The sequence below is a fragment of the Vombatus ursinus genome, unplaced genomic scaffold (assembly GCF_900497805.2).
Source record: "Vombatus ursinus unplaced genomic scaffold, bare-nosed wombat genome assembly UNPS02014821.1, whole genome shotgun sequence".
Classification (NCBI taxonomy): Eukaryota; Metazoa; Chordata; class Mammalia; order Diprotodontia; family Vombatidae; genus Vombatus; species Vombatus ursinus.
The window spans coordinates 21,733,570-21,756,101 of record NW_020954599.1 but is presented as its reverse complement, the minus strand read 5'-3'; the positions used below and the strand labels follow the sequence as shown (position 1 = coordinate 21,756,101).

General features: G+C 37.4%; 1 protein-coding gene across 2 annotated transcripts in view; it reads left to right on the top strand.

The window, feature by feature from the left end:
• Nucleotides 1-22,532, top strand: part of LOC114024535 (bifunctional heparan sulfate N-deacetylase/N-sulfotransferase 4) — a 342,555-nt gene that overhangs the window by 303,097 nt on the left and 16,926 nt on the right. For both annotated transcript variants that reach the window (XM_027837569.1, XM_027837570.1), the window contains 3 exons: nt 917-1,013; nt 12,569-12,692; nt 14,588-14,762. In XM_027837569.1, coding sequence (XP_027693370.1) covers nt 917-1,013; nt 12,569-12,692; nt 14,588-14,762 — 396 coding nt within the window. The remainder of the gene's footprint in view (nt 1-916; nt 1,014-12,568; nt 12,693-14,587; nt 14,763-22,532) is intronic.

Here is a 22,532-nt window from a genome sequence, read left to right as displayed (position 1 = left end):
AGATATAGATATAGATATAGATATAGATATAGATATAGATATAGATATAGATATAGATATAGATATAGATGGAGATGGAGATGGAGATGGAGATGGAGATGGAGATGGAGATGGAGATGGAGATGGAGATGTAGATGTAGGTGTAGATGTAGATATAGTTACCTTACAATTAGCCCCAGGAAAGAAACACAAAGCAGAAAAGTAAACCAAAGAATTGAGGCCCAGGCTTAAGTTAACTAGGCGTTCACAAGCTCTCTTTGCCATGTAGGAACAGCTGCAGTAGAAAGAGGTGGGAGGAAAGTAGGGGAGGGGATAATAATCTCTTCTTCCCTGCCATAGGAAATCCAAAGAAGAGTCCTGAGCCACCATTCTGGAAAAGAGTAATAGAGGAATTTGCCTCTCCCTTTAAAGTCCACTGGGTAGAAGGCTCTTCTTGCTCATTGGCCAATCATTTTTGACACAGACCCTCCCCTAACCCTGATGGAATAAGAGCACTGGGAGACCAACTAGATGCCTCTGATATGGGATACTCTTTATCAAGGAGCTCCACAAGAAGAGGCCAGGGTCCAAGCTTATCCCCATTCATAAATGAAATGGCCACTCTTACACTATGCTCATACCTTTACATTATCGAAATTACTTTAAATATAAAAGGTGTAGCAGTTATAATTCCTGTCAAGGGAAGAGAACACTAATCACCTCACAATATTAAAAATGATGTAGTCCATATGCCCACAAAAACCTTAAAGTCTAACACACACACACACACACACACACACACACACACACATATATATATATATATACACACACACACACATTTAATATACACAGATACACATGCACACACATAAATTGATTCAGGGACATTAACAGGCAAGATATCTGTAAAGATGACTGTTGTTTCTCCCTGCAGAATCCATGTGATGATAAACGACACAGGGACATCTGGTCCAGAGACAAAACTTGTGACCATTTCCCAAAATTCCTTGTGATAGGACCTCAGAAAACAGGTGAGAAAGGTGACTTGTGCATTTTCCATACATCTGTGCCAAATGCCATGGATGCATTTAGATGGTTTATGGGACCTTTAGGAAACATTTATATTCCTCTTAAAATTCTTGGTTGGGTACTGTTATTTTTTTTCTTTGGCCCTTCTCCCCCCATCACATACACATACCTTATTTTTATAACACCAACATACGTAGAATCATAAGGAATGCCTGGTTATGCTTTTGTTGAATGAAACAATAACTGAACAAGTGAATGAGAGAACGAGAATTTCCTTTGCTTATGTCACAGTCTCAAACATTAGTTACTCAAGCTGCTAGAAAGATGAGTTTTCATCAATTTCTATTTTATTTACACTTGAATCCAAATGACTTTATAATTGATTGGCAGTCCATTATTCATACACCAAAGACTCTCCCTGGGAACTTTTTTTTTAAGCTTTGCTAAACCTATTTGTTTTTGTTTCACGGTGTTCAGTAGTAACTCTTTTAGGGTAGGCACAGCTGGAAAGTTAGCAATCCACCTCTTCCTTTGAAAGTCCTTTGTTTAAAGACTTCCATTTTAAATCTGTGCAGTTAGAGGAAAATAAACTATCATGTAGGAGGTTATGCTCTGTGGTTTGTGGTTACTGCATGTAAGCAAAGCATATGAAATATCCATTTCTAGCCATTGTGCTGCTTGAAGAAATCTGACAGCTCTCTGCAGAGGTCATCATGATTCTGACTGAGGAGTGGCTGAGAGGAGTGTTTTGCAAACAGTGTGTGATTTTGGAAATTCATTGTTTTATTGTGTTTGCCTCTGAACTCTAGCAGCTTGAGCAATGTAGGAATGGAACATGGAGGTGTGGATGTGAACACAAATTAAATCAATCTACTAGGCTCCCAGTTCCTTTCAAGGAACCCTTATTGATACTTTATAGAACCCTGCAGTTCTATGGAGCATTTTAAAAACGGTATTTGTTGAAAAAAGAACAAATATTAGACTAGCTGATCATTTATTTTTTTTACCAAACTTCAGATCTTTTGTTTCCTAGAAATGAATGAAGTGTTCCCTGAAATATACAAAAACAAATGTAAATTTTGGAAGACCAAGACAGGATAAAAATATTTCATAAAACTAGGAGAGAATGATAATGCATTGAGACATGTCACCATAGGGTTCGATAACTTCTTTTAAAAAACAGCCATTCCTTTGGAATCTTCTGGACCATGTTTCACTTTCTTTTTGCAAAAATTGTATACTATAAAAGCTGAAGGATGTCTGCAAAGGCTATAAACTGCTTAGAAATGAATTCCTTCATGACTTATAGTCTGACTAAACTAGACCCACTTGTTTACTAGACTGACTAAGAATTACCATTCTGAATGTCCACAAAATATGTGACAAACTAATTTGCAATATTATTTTAGGAAACAGAAGGAAACTTAACTGAAAAACACAATGTAAGGAGAACTGAACTGGGGATCAGGAGACCAGCTTAGTCAATAATTGGCAGTCACTGATTGATGAACTCAAGCATGTCATATAACTTCTTTGGCTCCAATTTTCCTCTGTTATAAAATGAGAAGATGGGAGACTGCGCTTAGTCAAGAAGAATGAATTGTGGACTGAGAGGGATAGGAAAGAAACAATTAGCAGGGAGTCAAGAACCAAGATAAGGAAAGAGATAATTACAAATGGAGATGAGATGCAGATGAACTGTATTCCAGGGCAATTAAAGAACTGGTGGGCAAGATTATTAAACTGTCTCAGTGATCTATGAAAAATCATGGAAAATGGGAAAAGTGAGAAAGAACCAAAGATTGGTATATTTTACCTGAATTAAAAAAGAAGAATGGGGTCATTAAGTTAATGAATTTGGCTTCCATTCAAGTAGAATGTAAACTCCTTGAAGGCAGAGACTGTTTCATTTTTGTCTTTGTGACCATGGTGCTTAGCCATAGTAGATACTTGATAAATGCTTATTGATTGATTCTTGGCAACATTATAGAACATATTGTCAAAGTGATATTTTTTGAATTTTTAAATATGGAAGCAATGATCACTAAAAGTCAGCACGGCTTCATAAAGTACAGTCTATGTCAGATTACCTTTAATTATTTTTTTCTTTTTTTGTATATGATTACTAAAGTGGTAGATCGGGGAATGCCATGGACATATACTGAAATTTCAGCAAAGTATTTGACAAAATCTTTCATGTAATCATTGTGGACAAGTTGGAGCAATGTCATGTAGATGATAGGACAGTCTGATTCATTCAGAACTGGTTGAATATTTAGATCCAACAGGTTAATTTGTTCTAAGGATCCATCCTTGACCCTAAGGTGCTCAGCAACTTTATTGATGATATACATGAAATCATAGATGGCTATTTATTTATAAATAATAAATTTGGGAGGGATAGATAATAGGCTGGATGACAGAATCAGGGCTAAATCTACTAAGAAAAAATTTGGTTAAGATGAATATAAAATCTTAAATTTTAAACTTGAGTTTAAAAAACATAATGGCAAGATAAGGGAAGCTTAACTGGAAAATAATTAATATTGGAAAAGATCTGAATATTTTGGTGATTTGCAGGTTCAATATGAATCAAGTGTGATATGGCAAAGAAAAAGGCCATTGAAATCTTAGAATGTATTAAGAGAGGCCTAAGATCTGGAAAGAGGGGGATGCCTCTCATGCTGAACGTTGTATCCAGGTCTAGACTATATCTGTCTGACATTAGCAGACAGGATTGTTTTTAGTATTGGGTCCCAAATTTTAGGAAGGATGTTGATAAAGTGGAGTACATTCAGAGGAGGATAAGAGGATATTAAGACAAACAGAGAGCATGCAATAGAAGGATTGTTTGAATGAACTGTTGATATTTTAGCCTGGAGAAGAGAAGACTTGAGGGAGGGAAGATGTGACAGTCATCTTCAACTATTTAAAAAGCTGTCACGTGGAAGAAGAATTAGATTTGTTCTGTTTCGCTTCAGAACATGAACTAGGACCAGTGAGTAGAAGATGCAAAAAGAAGTTGCATTTGTTGTTATGAGGGAAGACGTCCTAACAATTAGAGTTGCCCAAACATGGAATGGGCTTGCCCTAGGGAGAGTGGGTCCTTCTTCCCTGTAGGCCTTCAAAAAGAGACCATTTTCCTAGTTTTTGACCTAGGCCTTCTTCTCTTCTCCCTTTACATTTTCTGTTTAACCTCCTCACCTCCCATGGTTTTAACTATTGTATCTAAACAGGAGTCTCCCATGTCTGTGGATCTAGCCCAAGGCATTTTCTGCTTATTGGACCTTTCAAACTGATAAATCAGAGGCTTCTTAATCTCAACATGTCCTAAACTGAACTTATTATTTTCCCCAAACTCTGCCTTTTTTCAAATTTCCTTATTTGTCAAAAGCACTACCATCTTTCCAGTCTCCCAGGATGACATTATCCTGGGCTCCTCTCTCTCATCACATATCAGTTACCAAATTTTGCCATTTCTATCTTCCCAACATCTCTTTCAACCGTTTCTCTCCACTTAGAGATAACATGTTAATCCAGGTCCTCACTGCTTCTTGCCTAGATTATTGTAAGAGCCTCCTAATTGATCTCTTTGCCTCAAGTCCCTTCCAATTCTATTCCATTCTACACTCTGATGCCAAAGCAATTATCCAAAAACACAGACTTAACCATGTGATTTCCCTACTCAGTAAACTCAATAGCTTTCTATTGCCTCTAGCCCAAATCTTTCTTTCCAACTCCACTGTATGTGTGTGTATTAGTTTATTTTTTTATTTTAAAGCATTTTTAAAAGTGAGTTTTAAATTCTCTCTCTCCTTTCCACCCTATCCCCCACCCACTGAGAAGGCAAGCAATATGATGCCCATTACACATGTGAAATCATATCTTAGCCATGCCACAAAAAAGCAATAAAAATAAAGTGAAAAAAATTATACTTCAATTTGTACTTAAAGTTCATTAGCTCTCTCTCTGAAGATTGATAGCAATTTTCATCATGAGTCCTTCTAAATTGTCTTGGATTATTGTATTGATCAGGGTAGCCAAGTCTTTCACAGTTGATTATTATTATAATATTGCTGTTACTGTGTAAAATGGTCTGGTTTTGTTCTTTTCACTTTGCATCAGTTCATTTAGGTCTTTCTAGGTTTTTCTGAAACCATCCCCCCAGTCATTCGGATGAACACAATAGTGTTCCATCATAATCATATGCCACAAGTTGTTCAACCATTCCCAACTGATAAACTTTTCTTCAATTCCCCATTCTTTGCCACCACAAAAAAGAACTGCCATAAATATTTTTGTACGTGTGGATTCTTTTCCTTTTTCTTTGATCTCTTTGGAATGTAGACCTAGTAAGTGGTATTGCTGGGTCAAAGGGTATGAACAGTCCTATAGCACTTTGGCCATAGCTCCAAATTGTTCTCCCCAATGGTTGGACCAGTTCACAACTACACCAATAGTTCATTAGTATATCGATTTTCCTATATTCCCTCCAGCATTTGTCATTTCTGGTAGATATTAGGTGGTACATCAGAGTCGTTTTAATTTAAGTTTCTTTTTTTATTTTAATATTTTATGTAAAACCCGTTTCACTAAACTAAATCAACTCAATATCCTTCTCCTGCTATGGCTAACTAAATCTCTTTTTGTTAACTATTGAATGACTTTAGAGTATCTCTTTTGATTCCACCATGGAATCTAAACTACCAAGGAACTAGCTTGAATCATCCCCAGCATAGAACAAAAGCCCTTCTTGAAGGTTCTTTGAGGATACTTGCTTCATTCATTATGGTCATCCCTCCACCCTACTAGTGATCACTCAACAAAAATTATTTAAGTACAAAATACTGTTAGGAGCCAGGGATAAGAAAGTGACCCAGGGAGGGATGCTAAGCTTCTTGGTATGGTAGTTTCTACTGAGATTGGCCAAGGACAAATGCCACTATTTCAACCATAATAGAAGGAGAACATATTGTTTAATATATGTGGTCACTGTCACCGGAGACAGAGAAGAGAGTGTGTTAAACTCACCGACACATCTTAAACTTTCTGTCCCCAGTACATCTGGGCACAGGAATACTTTCTTTGTACTTTCTCAGTCACTAAAGGAACACAGTATAAGGATGTGGTAAAACAGAATTAAAGTAGTTCCCTGATCAGATGACACTTTCAATTAGAGTATTTTATACTTTCTTCAGTATGTGACAGTTTTATACAGTTTGCTCATGTACTGATTAATTAAAGTTTTTATTGTCTTGATGTGTTTGGAATTCACTGGATTTGAATAGAAGCATTCTGATTTATCAGTGAGTTCACAAACCATAGCGTAATACAAATAATCATAATAAATAAACATGACCCATCCTAGGGTTTTGGTACTGTGTAAAGGTAGATCATTTTAAAGGTTTGGGCGAAATTTCCTGGTTATTAGACATCAATTGCTGAAATTCCACTGTCCTAAAGAAATATAACCTGGACTGACACCATGTTTTATATATACATACATATATATGTATATATATATATGCATATATTTGGAAAGTAAGAAAACAGCTAGGTAGCTTCAGAAATACTTCATTTTTTTTTGCTTAAAATATACTTACTTTCCCAAGTCATTTGCAGTTCCAGATCTGAGACAAGCCTACTAAATATGTAAAAAAAATGCTTAAGTTGCAGAGAAGTGCTGAAATTTAATTTTAAAATAGACTCTGTACCATTTGTCATGGAAAACATTTTGTTGTTGTTGTTATTGCCTGCTACAGAATTACAGGATGGAAAAAGGTTTTTCCTGCTTACTTACTTCTGTATAGGGGAAAGAAATTATATTTATTATTTATCATAGGACCACCGATTGATAACTAGAAGAGACTTTAGAGGTGATTTTGACCCATTCATTTTACAGATGAGGAAACTGAAGACAAGAATAATTATATGACTTGCCAAGGGCCACATGGTTAATAAGTACCTAAGGTAGGATTTAAACCCAGGTCTTTCTGATGCCAGGTCCAGCACTCTATCAGTTATAACATGATGCCTCTTAAATGCAAGACAAAACAACAAGCATTTATAAATTGCTACCTATGTGCCAGATACTATGCTAAGCAATGAGAACATAAATAATGGGGAAAAAAAGAAAGATAATTCCTGCCCTCAAAGAGCTTACATTCTAATGGGAGAATATAACACATAACAGGGAGCTGAAAAAGGTTTGGGGAGATGTACCCAAATGGAGGCATGGTCCAGAACGTTAGAAACCTAGCCAGGAGGGCATGAAAGTTGGCTAGCCTGGGCCCCTCTCCGAAATGAAACCTCCTGGAGAAATTCACCAATAAGAGAAGGAGGCTGACATTTTGGATGGATATTCCAGGGTGAAAAGGCCCTAGGCACTGAGGGAGGCCCCAAGAAGAGACTGCAGAAGAGTCATGATGTTGGAACTTGGAAAGGACTCATAAGTCAAAGGTCTTGTGAGGACAATGTAAGTCTTTAACTTTCCCTTTAAAAAAAATGATAGGGGCAGGTAGGTCATACAGTGGATGGAGCACTGGTACTGGAGTCAGGAGGACCTGAGTGCAAATCTGGCCTCAGACACTTGATACTTACTAGCTGGGTGACCCTGGGCAAGTCACTTAACCCCATTGCCAAAATAAATAAATAAATGAATGAATGAATGAATGAATGAATGAATAAATAGAAGAAATGGATGAATGAATGAATGAATGAATAAAAAAAATGATATAACAAAAAAGAAGTAGGTAAGTAGTCACTCAATCCCTACACATTCATTAAGTACTATCTATGTTCCAAGCACTATGTTAGGCACCAGGGATAAAAATACAATAAATGAAGTGATTCCTATACAAAGAGCTTACATTCTAATAAGAATTTAATATCTTAGTGTCCAAGTCATACTAATGGCTCTAGTTAGTAGCTATATAAACCTGGGTAAGTCACTTAACCCTTTGTTGGCTCAGGTAACTCTCTCAAAATATACATTGTAAATTAGGGGTAAATCTGCTTTGGTAGAAGGAGTTTTCTGACCAGGATTCCTTGTAACAATGAAATCAGAAATATTGCCCAAAATAATTAAAAAAAATTAAAAATAGTATTATATAAATATATTGTATAAGAATAAATTATTTCAGGGTTTGTATAATGATGTTATCATATGAGAAACGTGAAAATGTCTAAAGCCCCTTTGAATCTCATAGCTTAAGGTGAAGTCTTTTCTGTAGCCTCCTTTTTCTTTAGTGGCAGGTAATTTCCATTGACAGCAGTGGGTGTGCCCACTGGGGAAATGGAGACATTTCATAGGAGATGGAAGAATTGTACCCAATCAACTCTGATTATAAGAAGTCCAGTTTCCTTTAATGTAAATGTCATCAATTAAATGAATGGTTCCCAAATTATTTTATTTAGTGGCACCCTGAGGTAGTAATGAAAGGCAATAGCTTCTGTAAGTAGTCACTTCTGACCTTCCCAATGTTCCAAGGTAGACACAGGTAGTTGGAGCAGAGAGCTAGGAGGGGTAGATGGGTAGCAAGAAGGAAGCAGAAGGAGTTAAGAAGACTAACGTCTCTAGTATTTAAGGTGTTAACCCCTTGAAAACACTATTCCAATAGTGCATTGCACATGCGTGTGTGCATGCATGTGTACCTGCATGTGTGTGTGTGTGTGTGTGTGTGTGAGAGAGAGAGAGAGAGAGAGAGAGAGAGAGAGAGAGAAAGAGAGACAGAGAGAGACAGAGAGAGAGAGAGACCCCTTTGGCAGGTTAGTGAAGCTTATAGATCTCTTAAAATAATGTTTTTAAATGCATAAAATACAATACATGATATTACAAAGGAAACTAATTATATTGAAGTAAAGGTGTATTTTTCCCATTTAAGTTCATAGACCTCCTGAAAGCTATCTGTGGAACCCAGGTTAACAACTCATAACCTAGTCAGATAGCAGGGGAAAGGATTCCAGTGTTAGGGTCCTGACAGCTCTTAATAACATTTACCTCTGTTAAAAATATTTTATTGGGGCAGCTAGGTGGTGCAGTGGATAGAGGACCGGCCCTGGATTCAGGAGGACCTGAGTTCAAATCCATCCTTATACTTCCTTTTCCCCCTTCCAAAGAGCCACCCCTTATAATAAGAGCAAGAGCAAAAGAGAAGGAGGGGAGGGGAAGAGGGGAGAGAAAGAGAGAGATTCAGAGACAGAAAGAGAAGAAAGAGAAACAGAGAGACACAAAGACAGAGACAGAAAAAGAGAGAGGAGGGAGAAGCAAACGGCTGTATCATTTATCATTTTGTGGCAGAGATGCCACAAATTTAGACAAGATCTCAGTTTCTTCAACCACAAAAAGAAGGGTTTGTATTAGATAACCCCAAAAACCCATTCCAGCTTGAAATTATGCTCCATTGTCACATACCAGCTTTCAATTTTCAATTTTATCTAAATAGAAGAGATCTGACTTCTAAAAGGATTGAGATGACATAATAATACAAATACATTTCAGCCGATAAAGTACAAGGCCACACGACACCCTGGGAAATGCAGAGGGTTTGGAGTCACAGGATCTGAAACCACCCTCTGTCATCCTATGTCACCTATGGGAAAATCACTGTAACTCCCTGGGCCTCAGTTTCTTCAACTGGACAATGAGAGGTTGGCCTGGATGGTCTCAAAGTTCCCTTCCAAGTCTATCTCCAGTCCTACTGAGAGCAGCCCTCCATCAGAATAACATGAGTTCAGCTCAAGTGTTTGACACACATTGACTGTGTGATCTCTGGCAAGCTATTTAACTTCTCTGTTCCCTAGCAGCTCAAGGATTGAATCCTGAGCAATTTCTGATCTACATGTTATACTTCCCCTCCTCCTAACTTTTACTGAGATGAATTTGTCATGAACTCTGTTTTCTGACATACAAACACATATGTGTACACACATATAAAATATATGTACACATATATACACAAATGTGTGAGATTTACATGCATATATATATACATAAAAATATAATTTACTATAACTTAATATACATTAGAATAAGAAAATCCTTATTTGGAATCAGGTAGAACCAGGACTGGCCCAGTAGGGATCATGGCCATGGGACATGGCATATTGTATGTGTTCCCACTCTCCCATGTTGTCACATGGGAGAAATCATCGTCAAAATAAACTCAGTGGAGGTCCTAAAGCAAAAAGGAAGACACACACAAAAAGAAAATGTAGAATGTGCAGCAACTGGAGTAGAGGAAGGAGAGAAAGGAAACAAACATTTATTAAGCACCTACTATGTGCCAGGGACTATGCTAAGTGTGTTACAAATATTATATCATTTAATCCTCCCAAAAACCCTGGGATGTAGATGCTATTGTTATCCCCATTTTACAGTTGAGGAAACTAAGACAGGCTGAGATTCAATGACTTGCCTGGGATCATGCTGCTAATACATGTCTGAGGCTGAATTTGAATTCAGGTCTTCCTAATCCAGACCTAGAGCTCTATTTTCTGTGCCACCTATCCAGGGGGTTACTTATGAGTGATATTATATGTATGCAAGTACAACATGTAAGAGGCAAGGAGGGGAAGTGGATAGAAAGCTATCCTCAAAGACAGAAAGGCTTGAGTTCAAGTCCCATCCCTGAAATATACCTGGCTGTTTGACTTTGGGCAAGTCACATAATTTCTCAGCTCATGTTAAATAAAAGCAATTCTCTCTACACAACCCTTTAAGACTAGAAATTGCAGCTAAGCTGATGATCTGCAGTAGTGAAGCAAATTATTCACAGGAAGTTCCCTCTTTCATAAAATTATACCTAGATAAATAGAAATGAGAAAGAGAGGGAGAGAGAGAGGGAGAGAGACAGACAGACAGAGCCAGAGAGAGACAGAGAGAGATGTATAACTGGTACATAAACATATCTGAGGGCAGTATCTTATGTTTTTCCTCCAGTTCTTCTTTGAGTTCCTTTCTGTCCTTCAGCAGTAGCACTGAGCTTGCTCCAAAGCAAGAGCCCAAGTTAATTTCCCCGATTTGTTTCCTTAATAATATCTTTGACATGTAGACTAAATGAATGAATGAATGAATAATGCATACATGCATGCATGTGAATGATAAAATCATTTCTTAAGTGCTTACTATGTGATAGGTACTATAATAGACATGAAGAATACAAATACAAAAGGGAGACAAAGTTTGTCTGTCCTTGCCCTTGTCCTCATTGTCAGAGAGCTTATATTTCAGTAGGAGGACACAACACTTGACCAAACTGGAAAGAGGTAGGAATAGGGAGTAAAGCCACAGGGTATTGGTTTGATTTACTGACATCATAGTAAGAAGTGGAAAACAGGAGAAGAGAATGGCAGAGGAGGACATACACAGTTTCAGGGCAGTTGGCAGGATGACCCAGGTGAATGGCCAGATGGGATATGAAGCATGAGCTAGTTTGGAAACAGTCAGATATAGTAAGCTAGGGAAATTCCCTGGGCAGCTAGGTGGCCCAGTGGATGGAGTGCCCCCAGACCTGGAGTCAGGAATGACTGAGTTCAAATCCGACCTCAGACACTAACTATCTTTATGAACCTGGGCAAGTCACTTAACTCTGTTTGCTTCAATTTCCTCATCTGTAAAATGAACTGGAGAAGGAAATGGCAAATGACTCCAGTTTCTTTGCCAAGAAGACCCCAAACAGGGTCACGAGGAGTCACACACGACTGAAATGACTCAACAACAACCATAAGAAGGAAATTTTCACTATCCTATTTACTTGTCGATATAGTTCAGTTGTAGAACTGATGTTCTAAAACAAATGTAAAATGGGACTAATAACAGAGAAGTTGTTGATCTGCATCGTTGGAGGGAGTTGAAGTGACCTTATGCACTGGGAGTTCTCCAAAATGATGATATCACAAGTCAAGATTTGTGAAAAGGTGAATTAAAAACTAATAGCTCCATTTAGAACTTCTTATCCAGCAGGGTGTTGAAATATAGGAACACACTGCTGAGTAAAATAATGGAGTATCCATTTCTAGAGATTTGGGAGGTGGGGGAATCAGTTGTTATTTACCTGCCTAAAGCCAACCCCGAATGGGGTCATGAAAAAGTTGGAACAATTGAAACGATTGAACAGCAACAACAAAGACAAAGACCTCCTCTCTCTCTCTCTCTCTCTCTCTCTCTCTCTCTCTCTCTCTCTCTCCCTCTCCCTCCACCACCCCCTCTGTCTCTCTCTCTCTCTGTCTCTCTCTCTGTCTCAGTTTTGGCTTTATTTTAGGAATTAATTTCTTATTTTTTGTTGTTCTTTGATAATAAATTAGTTATAATCATATTAAATAAAAAACAAAGTCACATCAATGTTGTTTGAGTCCAACAAGTTATAATCGAGGATATTGCTAGTTTAAGAATGCTGAACATCTCCAGGAAATCGTTTAGACACGGGGGAGAACTGTTTTGCTTAATGGTTTTCCCCCCCTTTTTACTTTTGATAAATATTGCTTTGAATAAAAGCTGAGACATCTCCTTTCTTCAGTGTTTGTGTTCCATAATCCTTTATCCTCTTCTTTGCCGTAGGGACAACTGCACTTTATTTATTTCTACTTATGCATCCTTCCATCATCAGCAATCTCCCCAGTCCAAAAACATTTGAAGAAGTTCAGTTCTTTAATGGAAACAACTATCAGAAGGGAATTGACTGGTAAGAAGGATAAGTAAAAAGAAAGTATATTATTAATACACGCTAAATCATAATGGAGCAATTATAGATGTACTCAGGACATCTGCATAATTACCAGATGAATTTGTTATGCTCAGTGCTATCACAATGAATTAGAAATTAATTCATAATGATGAGACATTTAATCAGTGTTGCCCATAATTTTATTTGGACAGTACAATAATGATAATATTTTTCTAGTAAAATAATATGATTGAATAAAGAACATGGTGGAGTTCCTCATCAGAATATTTAATAAGGTTATTTAAATTTTCTAAAGCATGTTATTTGATTATGTCTAGAAAATTTTTTTTTGCTAAAGATATAGTCAGTTCTCTCATTTACATTCCTGTTGATATTCAGAGAAACTAGGATGATATGAATTTTTTAATATGTGTTCTAATATATATTTATTAACCACGTACACTATACAGGTAAGACTATAATACAGTGATATTCAACATTCATATTAGAACATTGACAAAACCACATTATCATTAGTCGTATACATAGTTTAAGAGAAACAGTTGCTGCATCTCATAAATTGTGCAAACCAATATCGCCAAAAATGCTTTGACATGTATATTTTCTTCTAGAGTGTAATAGAATGTACCTGATGCTGTCATTGATCTTCTGAAGTCTCCTCTACTTTATTATTTGGATTCCAACCATTTTAAATATATATTGACATGATTCCCCCAATTCCTCAATAAATGAAGGAGCATTCTGTGAGGAGAATTTCCTTGGATACATACACTTATATGCCATGCCTCAGTGAGTTAACATCACACATAAGCCTAATTCCCTAATTGAATTCCCACTGGTGGGCATGGCTAATACTGGATTAGGAACAAGAATGTCAGTGAGCAAGGCTGGACATTCTTAAATGTGTGTAATGCCCTTACTCTGTACCAAGATAATATGATTATCTTTGGCTCTTGGATAACCACTAGAAAACACTGGAGTCACCATCAAAGACCTAGAGATTAGAAAAGAGTGGTTTTCTCTTATGTCTGAGTCCAACTTGAGGACTAAATTTGGGGCAGAGAAGTAGTGAAGGCTCCTCTTACCTTGGCATTTGCGAAACACTATCTCCAGTGTCCAAGGAAGAAATGAGCCTTAGGTGGATTCAGAATGGTTCCCTTTATATTTATTTCTGGAACACCTGGGGATTGCAGATGTGAGGAGCAGTTATGAAGGTTTCAAATGTTTCAAAGCACTTTTCAAAGGTTTCAAGCACTGCACTGTGTAACCTCAGAGCATACTAACTCTGGAATCTAGACAAAGAGGAACATTTATATGGCATATGGAAGAGTGAACCTACAGAGGCTCCATGGAATCAAAACAGCAGGAAATATTTCCTTAATTACTTTAGATAGACAGTAATGTGTCCACATTGCTTTGCATAGTACAAATTAAGCAGAAGTTAAAAAAAAAGCAAAGAACAACTATACTCTAATCTCTTTCATATCTTATTGCTATTCTGAGTTCCACATCTTTCTTACAAGCACATTTTAATCTTAATTTAGGAAGTTTTGCATTCAAGGTCACACATATAATTTTGCAGTTTAGAAATGCCTTCTGAGGAAGGCTCATTTTTAAAACCATGATAAGCATAGTTTTCTTGATTTAGCTTTTGATAACACTGACTCATGGGCAAAGAGTATTTTTTTTCCAATGAAATGAATCACTAGAATACTTTGAACATTGTTCCTTTACATTCAAGGAATACTGCTGACTTAAGGATTAGCCTCAAATGATTAAAATTTGATCCTATGTAAAATTTGAACTTGAAAAACAAAGGGCTTAGAACTTTTACAGAGAAAATGTGAGAGTTCATATTCTGACTTCTGTTCTTTGTCTCATCCCTCCACCAGGTATATGGATTTTTTCCCCATCCCCTCCAATATTACCAATGATTTTCTATTTGAGAAGAGCGCCAATTACTTCCATTCAGAGGAAGCTCCCAGGAGAGCTGCATCTCTGGTTCCCAAGGCCAAGATCATCACCATTCTCATTGACCCCTCAGACAGAGCATACTCATGGTACCAGGTATTAAAATGTTCTAAGGCTTTAAATATAGAATGATTGTGGTTAAAATTTACTGAGTATTATGTAAAATAAAGGCAAATAAAAACAACAATCAATCAAGAATGAATAAATGTTTATTAAACAAGGATACCAGGCACTGTGCTAAGTGCTAGAGATATAAAAAGAGGCAAAAGACAGTTCCTTTCCTCAAGGAACTTAAAATCTAATGGAGGAGACAACATACAAATAAATATATACAACACAAGCTTTATACATGATAAATTAACAGAGGAAACGGATTGGAATTAAGAGAGATTGGAGAAGGCTTTATGAGAGAGGTGAGAGGAGAGGTGAAATCAACAGGTCTTGGCCACAGATGGGATATGGGAGGGAGGGTGAGAGATAACAAGGAGTCCAGGGTCATCCCTAGGTTTTGAAGTTTAAGGACTAGGAGGATGGTGTTGCACTCTATAGTAATAGGAAAGTTTAGAGGAGGGGAAAAGCTTAGGGGGAAAGATTCTAAGTTTGGCTTTGTACATGTTGAGTTCAAGATGCCTCTGGACATTCAGCATGAGATGTATGAAAGGAAGTTAGAGATGTGAGATTGGAAGTCAGCAGAGGGTTTGGAACAGGATAGATAGATTTGAGAATTATTGGCGTAGAAGTGGTCATTTGAGCCTTGGGAGCTGATGAGATCACCAAGTGAAGTAATATAGATAGAGAAGAGAAGAGGGCCTGCTACAGAACCCTGAGGAGTATGTATATGTAAAGCGTGTGATCTGGATGAGGATCCGGCATGGATAGAGAGAAGGAATGGCCAGATAGGTAGGAGGAAAACCAGGAAATAGTAGTGTCCCAAGAACAAAGACAGAAGAAAATGTCAAGAAAAAGATGATGATCAGTTGCATCAAAGGATGAAGAGAGGTAAAGAAGAAAGATTGAAGAAAAAGTTGTTGAGAGAGAAGTTTCAGTGGAATGATAAGGTAAGAATTTGTGTTGTAAGGGGTCAAAAAGGGAATAAGAAGAAAGAAAGCAGAAGCACCTGCTGTAGATGGCCTTTTCAAGGAGTTTAGCTACAAAGAGAAGAAGAGGTATAGGATGACTGTTAGTGGGGATGGAAAAATCAAATGTCTTTTCAGGACATGGGAAACATGGACATGTGTGTAGGCAGTAGGAAATGAGCCAGTAGACAGAGGAACATTGAAAATAATTGAAAGAATGGGAATGACAGAAGAAAGCAATCTGTTGGAGGAGATGGGATGGAATGGGATCACTTGAAGAGGTAGAGAGGTTGTCTTACTAAGGAGTTAGATCACTTCATCATGCAGGACAGCCGGGAGTGAAGGAAGAGATCATGGCAGAAGGCATCTAAATGATAGGAAATGAGGAAGAGAGAAGACAAACCTTACAGCAAATGTCCTCCATTTTTTCTTTAAAATATGAGTTCACACTGCTCCTTTTTAGTTAAATGACCAGTGTCAAGTCAACTAAGTCTTAGATACCTGAAGGACTCTCTGACATAAGGTACTTGAATTAGGGAACTGGAAGGTTTTCTTCTAGCTCTAAATACATTAGTTCATCCTCTTATGAAATTATATGAAAATCTATAAGAAAGAGATGCATGTTATGAGTACCCGTTGCCTTTAAGAAAGAAACAAAATACATGTTGGGCCGAGGGCAGATAAGGCTGAAGTTACTTTTGTTGAGAAATTGTATGGCCAGTGTTATTATAATGGAACAACCATGAGGAATCAAGGGATCAGATACAAGTTTCAGCTCTATTACTAATCATGAAAACTTAGGCAAGTCATTTGACTTTCCTCGTGCTCAGTCTTGTCATCTATTAAATGTCAATAATCAACCAAGAAAAATTTAATAAGTACCTACTATGTGCCAGCCACCATGCTAACTGGTGTGGATGCTAACACAAAAAAGTTTCTGCCCTCTGGAACTTACATTCTATTGGGATTGACAACATGCACCCAAATCTGTAGATGTAAAATATATAAGTAAATTCAAGATAATTTTAGAGGGAAACTCAATCATCTGAGAGGGACAGGAAATGACACATGTGCGATGTGCCACTGGAACTGAGCTTTGAAAGAAACTAGCAAATCTAAAAGTAGCGATAACATTCATTTTTGTTGTCTTTTATGACAACCTTAAAGTACAATTGTATAGATCAAATATGTGAAAATGCTTTGAAAAATAAAAGTCATACAAATTCAAGATATTTTTAGTTCAGATGATGGCTTATGGGCTTTATGAAAAAATATAATTTTTCATTTTTAATCATCAGTATATTTGGATTTTAAGAAGCTTTATTCAACCATATCTTTAGTTCTCATCCCCTCCTCTAGTCTTGGCTCTAGGGACACAGAATAACTTGAATGCTTCATGATGTAATTATTCTATATAGCTGTATTCCAAACTCAGTGTGTGGCCCAGCAAAGAAATGGGTGGGCTATGCTCCAAGGCTGGTTCGGCTTTATTGATTCTTGCAGGGATCTCTACAATATTAGCCACCACCCACAAGCATATGCAGGATAGGTTACCATTACCTCATCTTTCTAATCCAGTTAACCTCCCCCAACTTCCCATACCAGACAGACCCAATAATCCTTATAGAAGATCCCTATACCATTTTCCAATTTAAAAAGTACTTTACCCGTATTGCCCTGTGAAGTAGGTGGCTATACTATCATTCCCATTTTATTAGTAAAGAGACTGAGGCCAAGGGAAATAGGGAATTTGGCCTTGGGATCACAGCTTAATTAAATGGTAAATGCCTGACTCAAACCAAAGTCTTTTGCCTGAAGGGCCAATGGCTTTCCAAATCATGTCGACTTTCATTTATACTAACGTGCTAGTCACAGATAAAACTCAAAATGTTACCACTTTGGGATAAATGTGCATTTTAATAGGGGATAAAAACTCAAGCCAAATAAATTATTCTGGTATAGTTCCAGGTATCAGTAAGATAATTGGGAGGTACTCTAGAGCTGGGGAATCTTCCCAACATTTCTGATATACATCATGAAGCTAAATAACAACAACAACAACAACAATAATAATTGTTATTATTATTAATTAATGATAACTAGTAATTATCCATGTAGATTATTGCATGATTACTAGTTACCATTAATTAATAAAGGTACATTTTGAGAATTTTACTTTCTTCAATTGTTATCAGTGGAAAGGAAGGCTGACCCAGAAGCTGTAAAGGCATGGGCTTGGCATCTGACAAAGGTCCAGATTTGGCATCTAACACGTTTGGCAGTATGGCCCAGGGCAAGAATTTGACTTTTTAAGGTTCTAAGCAACTCTCTTGTAAAACAAAAAAATGCAGAAAATGTGCCAAGTTGCATCGGTAGAGTGAATTTCCACCCTGGGGCATCCCTTATACTTATGAAATCATAGGTCCATCTAGTCCCTATCCCTCTGCTTCAGCAGCAGTAAGACATATTAGAACCAGTAGAACCAGCACTAGAACCAGGAAGAATTGGGCTCAGGTCCTGCCTCTATACTAGTCATGTGACCCTAGACAAGTCACTTAATTTTTCAACGTTCCCAGGCAGCTAACACTAGATATGGCAGAGCAGATACTGGTCTGCATTGATAGAAGAAGGAGCATGCCAGAAACAACAACAAAATTGTAATCTCACTGCCAAATTTGTAAATGAATAAAAATGGATTCACTGCATTTAAAAAAAATTGTTTCTTCTGTTATCAATACCAAGAAGAAAGATCACCTATCAATTTTCTGTTCTCATCAAAGTCAGATTAGCCTGTCATTAACAGATAATGTAGAAAGCCCCTTACAGCCAATAGTTTAAATCTCTTTCCCAAAACCCTTTTCTCCTGGAGTCATCTAGTTCATAGAAAAAAAATACTGGTTAGTGTTTCTCAGGTCCCAGTTCTTTGGGGTAGGTGCTGAAGGACTACCACATGCTTCTCTAAATCTGCACAGCAGCCTACAGGCAAAGATTAAAGGAACAAGGATAATCCTCAAACTTGATAAATAGTCCTCATGAACTGAGCTGGCCACATGTCACTTCTTAGCATCTTTGGCAGGCACCTGCAGGATTTCCTGGATCACCTACCACAATGAAAGCCCTTTAAAGAGCAAGGAGGACATAACACTGTACCTTTCTAACCATATGGGCTCTCATATTGCAAAGCGAGATAAGCAAAGTAATCGTTGAGCCTGTGAGCTCCCAAACCACAGGAAAACAGGTTTAAAGTCAAACCTTCAGAAAAGAATTCTGGATGCTTTCATGCAAAAGGTAGCACTCTCTCTTAGGGAGTGAAAGCAGAAAGGCAACCTTCTCTTTTCCCAAAGAGCAGTTAGAATGAAGTAAATTCATGTATGTAGGATGTTTCTTTAGGTAAAAAGCCTGAACGAGAATGTTTTGAAGGAGATATTTTAAACTGATAATAGTCTTCAGTGCCAGAATGTGATAGTAGCTCCACATTTTAAAATTATGCACCCCCCACTTATAATGTCTAACTCATTCCTTTCTGCTCAGTAAATAGGGTAAATTTGCTGTTTGTTCAATAAGGCTCCTAGAGCAGGCCCTTACGAACGTCCAATGCTGTTGTAAATACTGGCACACATCTTTATAATGAGCCAGAGTGGGGTTCTATAAAGATACAGTTCCTTTAAACTACTACCCTTTGTTATTTCACATCTTTTTAAAAGGGGGTTGGGTAGAGTAGAGGACTTGGAGATGGGAAGATCAGAGTTCAAATCTTGCTTCAGGTGCTTATTAACTGTATGACCCTGGACAAATCACTTCTTTCTTTCTGCCTCAGTTTCTTTATTTACAAAGTGAGGACAATAATAGCACTATGTCACAGGATTATTATGACGTTCAAATGTGCAAACTTTCAAGTATTGTAATACTAGATATTATTTTGACACACTAATTTTCTGATTCATTTTTACGGAAGAAATTTTTTTTTTAAAGTTTATGTTGAGGGGCAGCTAGGTGGTGCAGGGGATAGAGCTCCAGCCTTGGAGTCAAAAGGATCTGAGTTCAAATCCGACCTCAGACACTTGACACTAGCTATGTGACCCTGGGCAAGTCACTTAACCCCAATTGCCTCACCCAAAAAAAAATTTATGTTGAATTTGTTCGAAGCAATATAAAGCAGAATAAATGCTTAATACTGTTTTCTGTACATCTCACATTGTGAGTCCTCTATAAGTATTTGTACCTCAGTCATTTTCCAAAGATATTAAATTATTTCCTATTTATCACTCCAGGGGGTAGAAAATTAAGAATTTTTGAACTAACATATAGCTACGTGCCTATATTTTATTGATATTTGTTTGCACCAACTGGATCATCTGTCACTTCCACCTTTGGGTTGACTGTATGTATTGTGTGAAGAGGTGGTATGATATAATAGGATAGAAAGCTGGCCTCTGAATCAGAAAGTGCTGAACTTAAATCTTGCCTCTGACATGTACGAGTTATATAAACATGAGGAAGCCCTTAACTTCTCATTGCTCCAGGAAATTCACTAAAATTATAAGCGACAGATCTTGGATACCATGAATCCTTCATGAATGAAATCATAGATCCAAACCACATACGCATGTGTGTATATAACATATATATACACACATACACACATATGTACATATATAAACACACATATATGTATATAATATACATATACACACATATAAATATATACATACACATATGTATCTGCATATATTACACAAAGCATGTAGTACAATGCATTTCTATACTTGGTGCTCAGTAAATACTGCACTAATGGAGAGAAACTGTCAGACAAAAAACCAAAATCTGTCAAGTCACTATCTTTTCTACTACTTGGCCAAGCTAATCAATGCCGCTACTATATAGTATCAATCCATCCTTATCCTTTCACTTCCTTTTGTATCTACTTTATGCCTTTCTATTAGCCATTTTCACATCCAAATAAAATACCTTTCGTGCCTTGGCTGATTGATAGTTTGAGGTGAGGACCTCAAAGCCATATTGGCAGCACACGTTGGAACTATAGGATCTCAGAATTGGAAGAAACCTCAGAGGAAGGATCATAGATTTAGTGCTGGAAATTACCTAGCTCAACCTCCTCATTTTAAAGATGAGGAAACTGAGGCTCATAAAGATAAAGCAACTTGCCCAAGGTCACTCAGGTAAAAAAGGGAGAATAGCTGACACTCAAATCTAGATTATCCAAGTTCAAAACCTTAGAGGCAGAAAGTAGTAGTGGATAGAGCTTAAAGCACTTAGAAATAGTAAATTCTTATGTTGTTGCATCGTTCGAGTCAGTCCTGACTCTGCATGATCTCATTGGCTGAGACACTGGACCGGTTTGTCATTTCCTTCAAAGGAGGAAACTGAGGCAAACAGGGTGAAATGACTTGCCCAGAGTCACACAGCTAGGAAGTGTCTGAGACTGGATTTGAACTCAGGTCCTCCTAACTCAAGGGGCAGAGTGCTATCCTCTGAACCACCTAGCTGTCCATAGAATCAAGAAGACTCCCACTTCAAATATTTACCATCTGTAATCTTGAGCAAATAACAACTTCTCTGCCTTTCAGTTTCCTCTTATGTAAAATGAAGGGTTGCACTCAATGGTCTCTAAGAACTACTTAAATCTATGGCCAAAATGTATATCTGAATAAGAATTTCTTCCGCAGTGTCTTTACAAAGTCATCAGGAAGCCTCTAGTTAAGTACTTTCAGTGATGGGACACTCACTATCTCTTAAGTGAGCCCTTTCAACTTGTGAACAACTCTATTGTTCAGATTTTTTTTCTTACATCAACTCAAAATCTGCCTATTTGAAAGTTCCACCCATTACTCCTAATTTTGCCCTGGGGAACCATCAGAACATTCCTTACTCTTCCACCTGACAGGCCTACTAAAATTAAAGAAGTGACCTGCACGTGGAAGGAGAGATTAAAATCTCCTTCCTAAATCAGTCTTTTCCTTCTGAGATTCTTTGGCAACAGGGAGAACAACATCTGCTCCCAACTAAGGTCTAGAGTTTATTTCTTAATATTTTAAATTCTTTAGGCTACTCCCTACAGGTAACATTTGCCACCACCACCACCCTCAGCTTTCTCTTCCCTTAGCTTACTATTCCCACTTCCTTTAAGCAATGTTTGTATGACAGTTTCCAGACTAACAATTCTGGTCACCTTTCCTCTGCATCCTCTACAGTATGTCAATGACTAAAACATCTTTGCTCTTACTCTCTGGGATATCTGTAATATAGTCTCTGACAAAATTGCTTTTTCTCCTCTTTCTGTTGGCCCTCACCCAAATGGTCTCCATCATGCTTTCTGCCTCTCATTTATGGATTTCTTTGCCATGTGACTTTACCTAATACATCCTTTTAAAAATATGTCCTCCTGTACCTATATTCCAGTTAGGAGTAACATCACCCCAAACCTCAATGACACCTTGGCAGACAAATTTATCTCCTTGACTCTCCAATTCAATTTGTGTATTAGTCATACTACTTATATTTATAACAGATATGAGACCACAAGTTTTATTACTGTTTTAATATTCTCTTCTGGAAAATTACTGTGTCTTTCCATTTATATTCCTCTTCCTTTGTCATACCTGGTATTTTCTCTGGCTTCTGGCTTATCAATTAAATACCAGTAGTTTTCTCTCTGTTTCTTCATTTTTGGGCTTACGTTGTCTTGATCAGCTTTTCAAGTTTCCAAGTAAATTACACACACACACACACACACACACACACACACACACACACACACACACACACACAC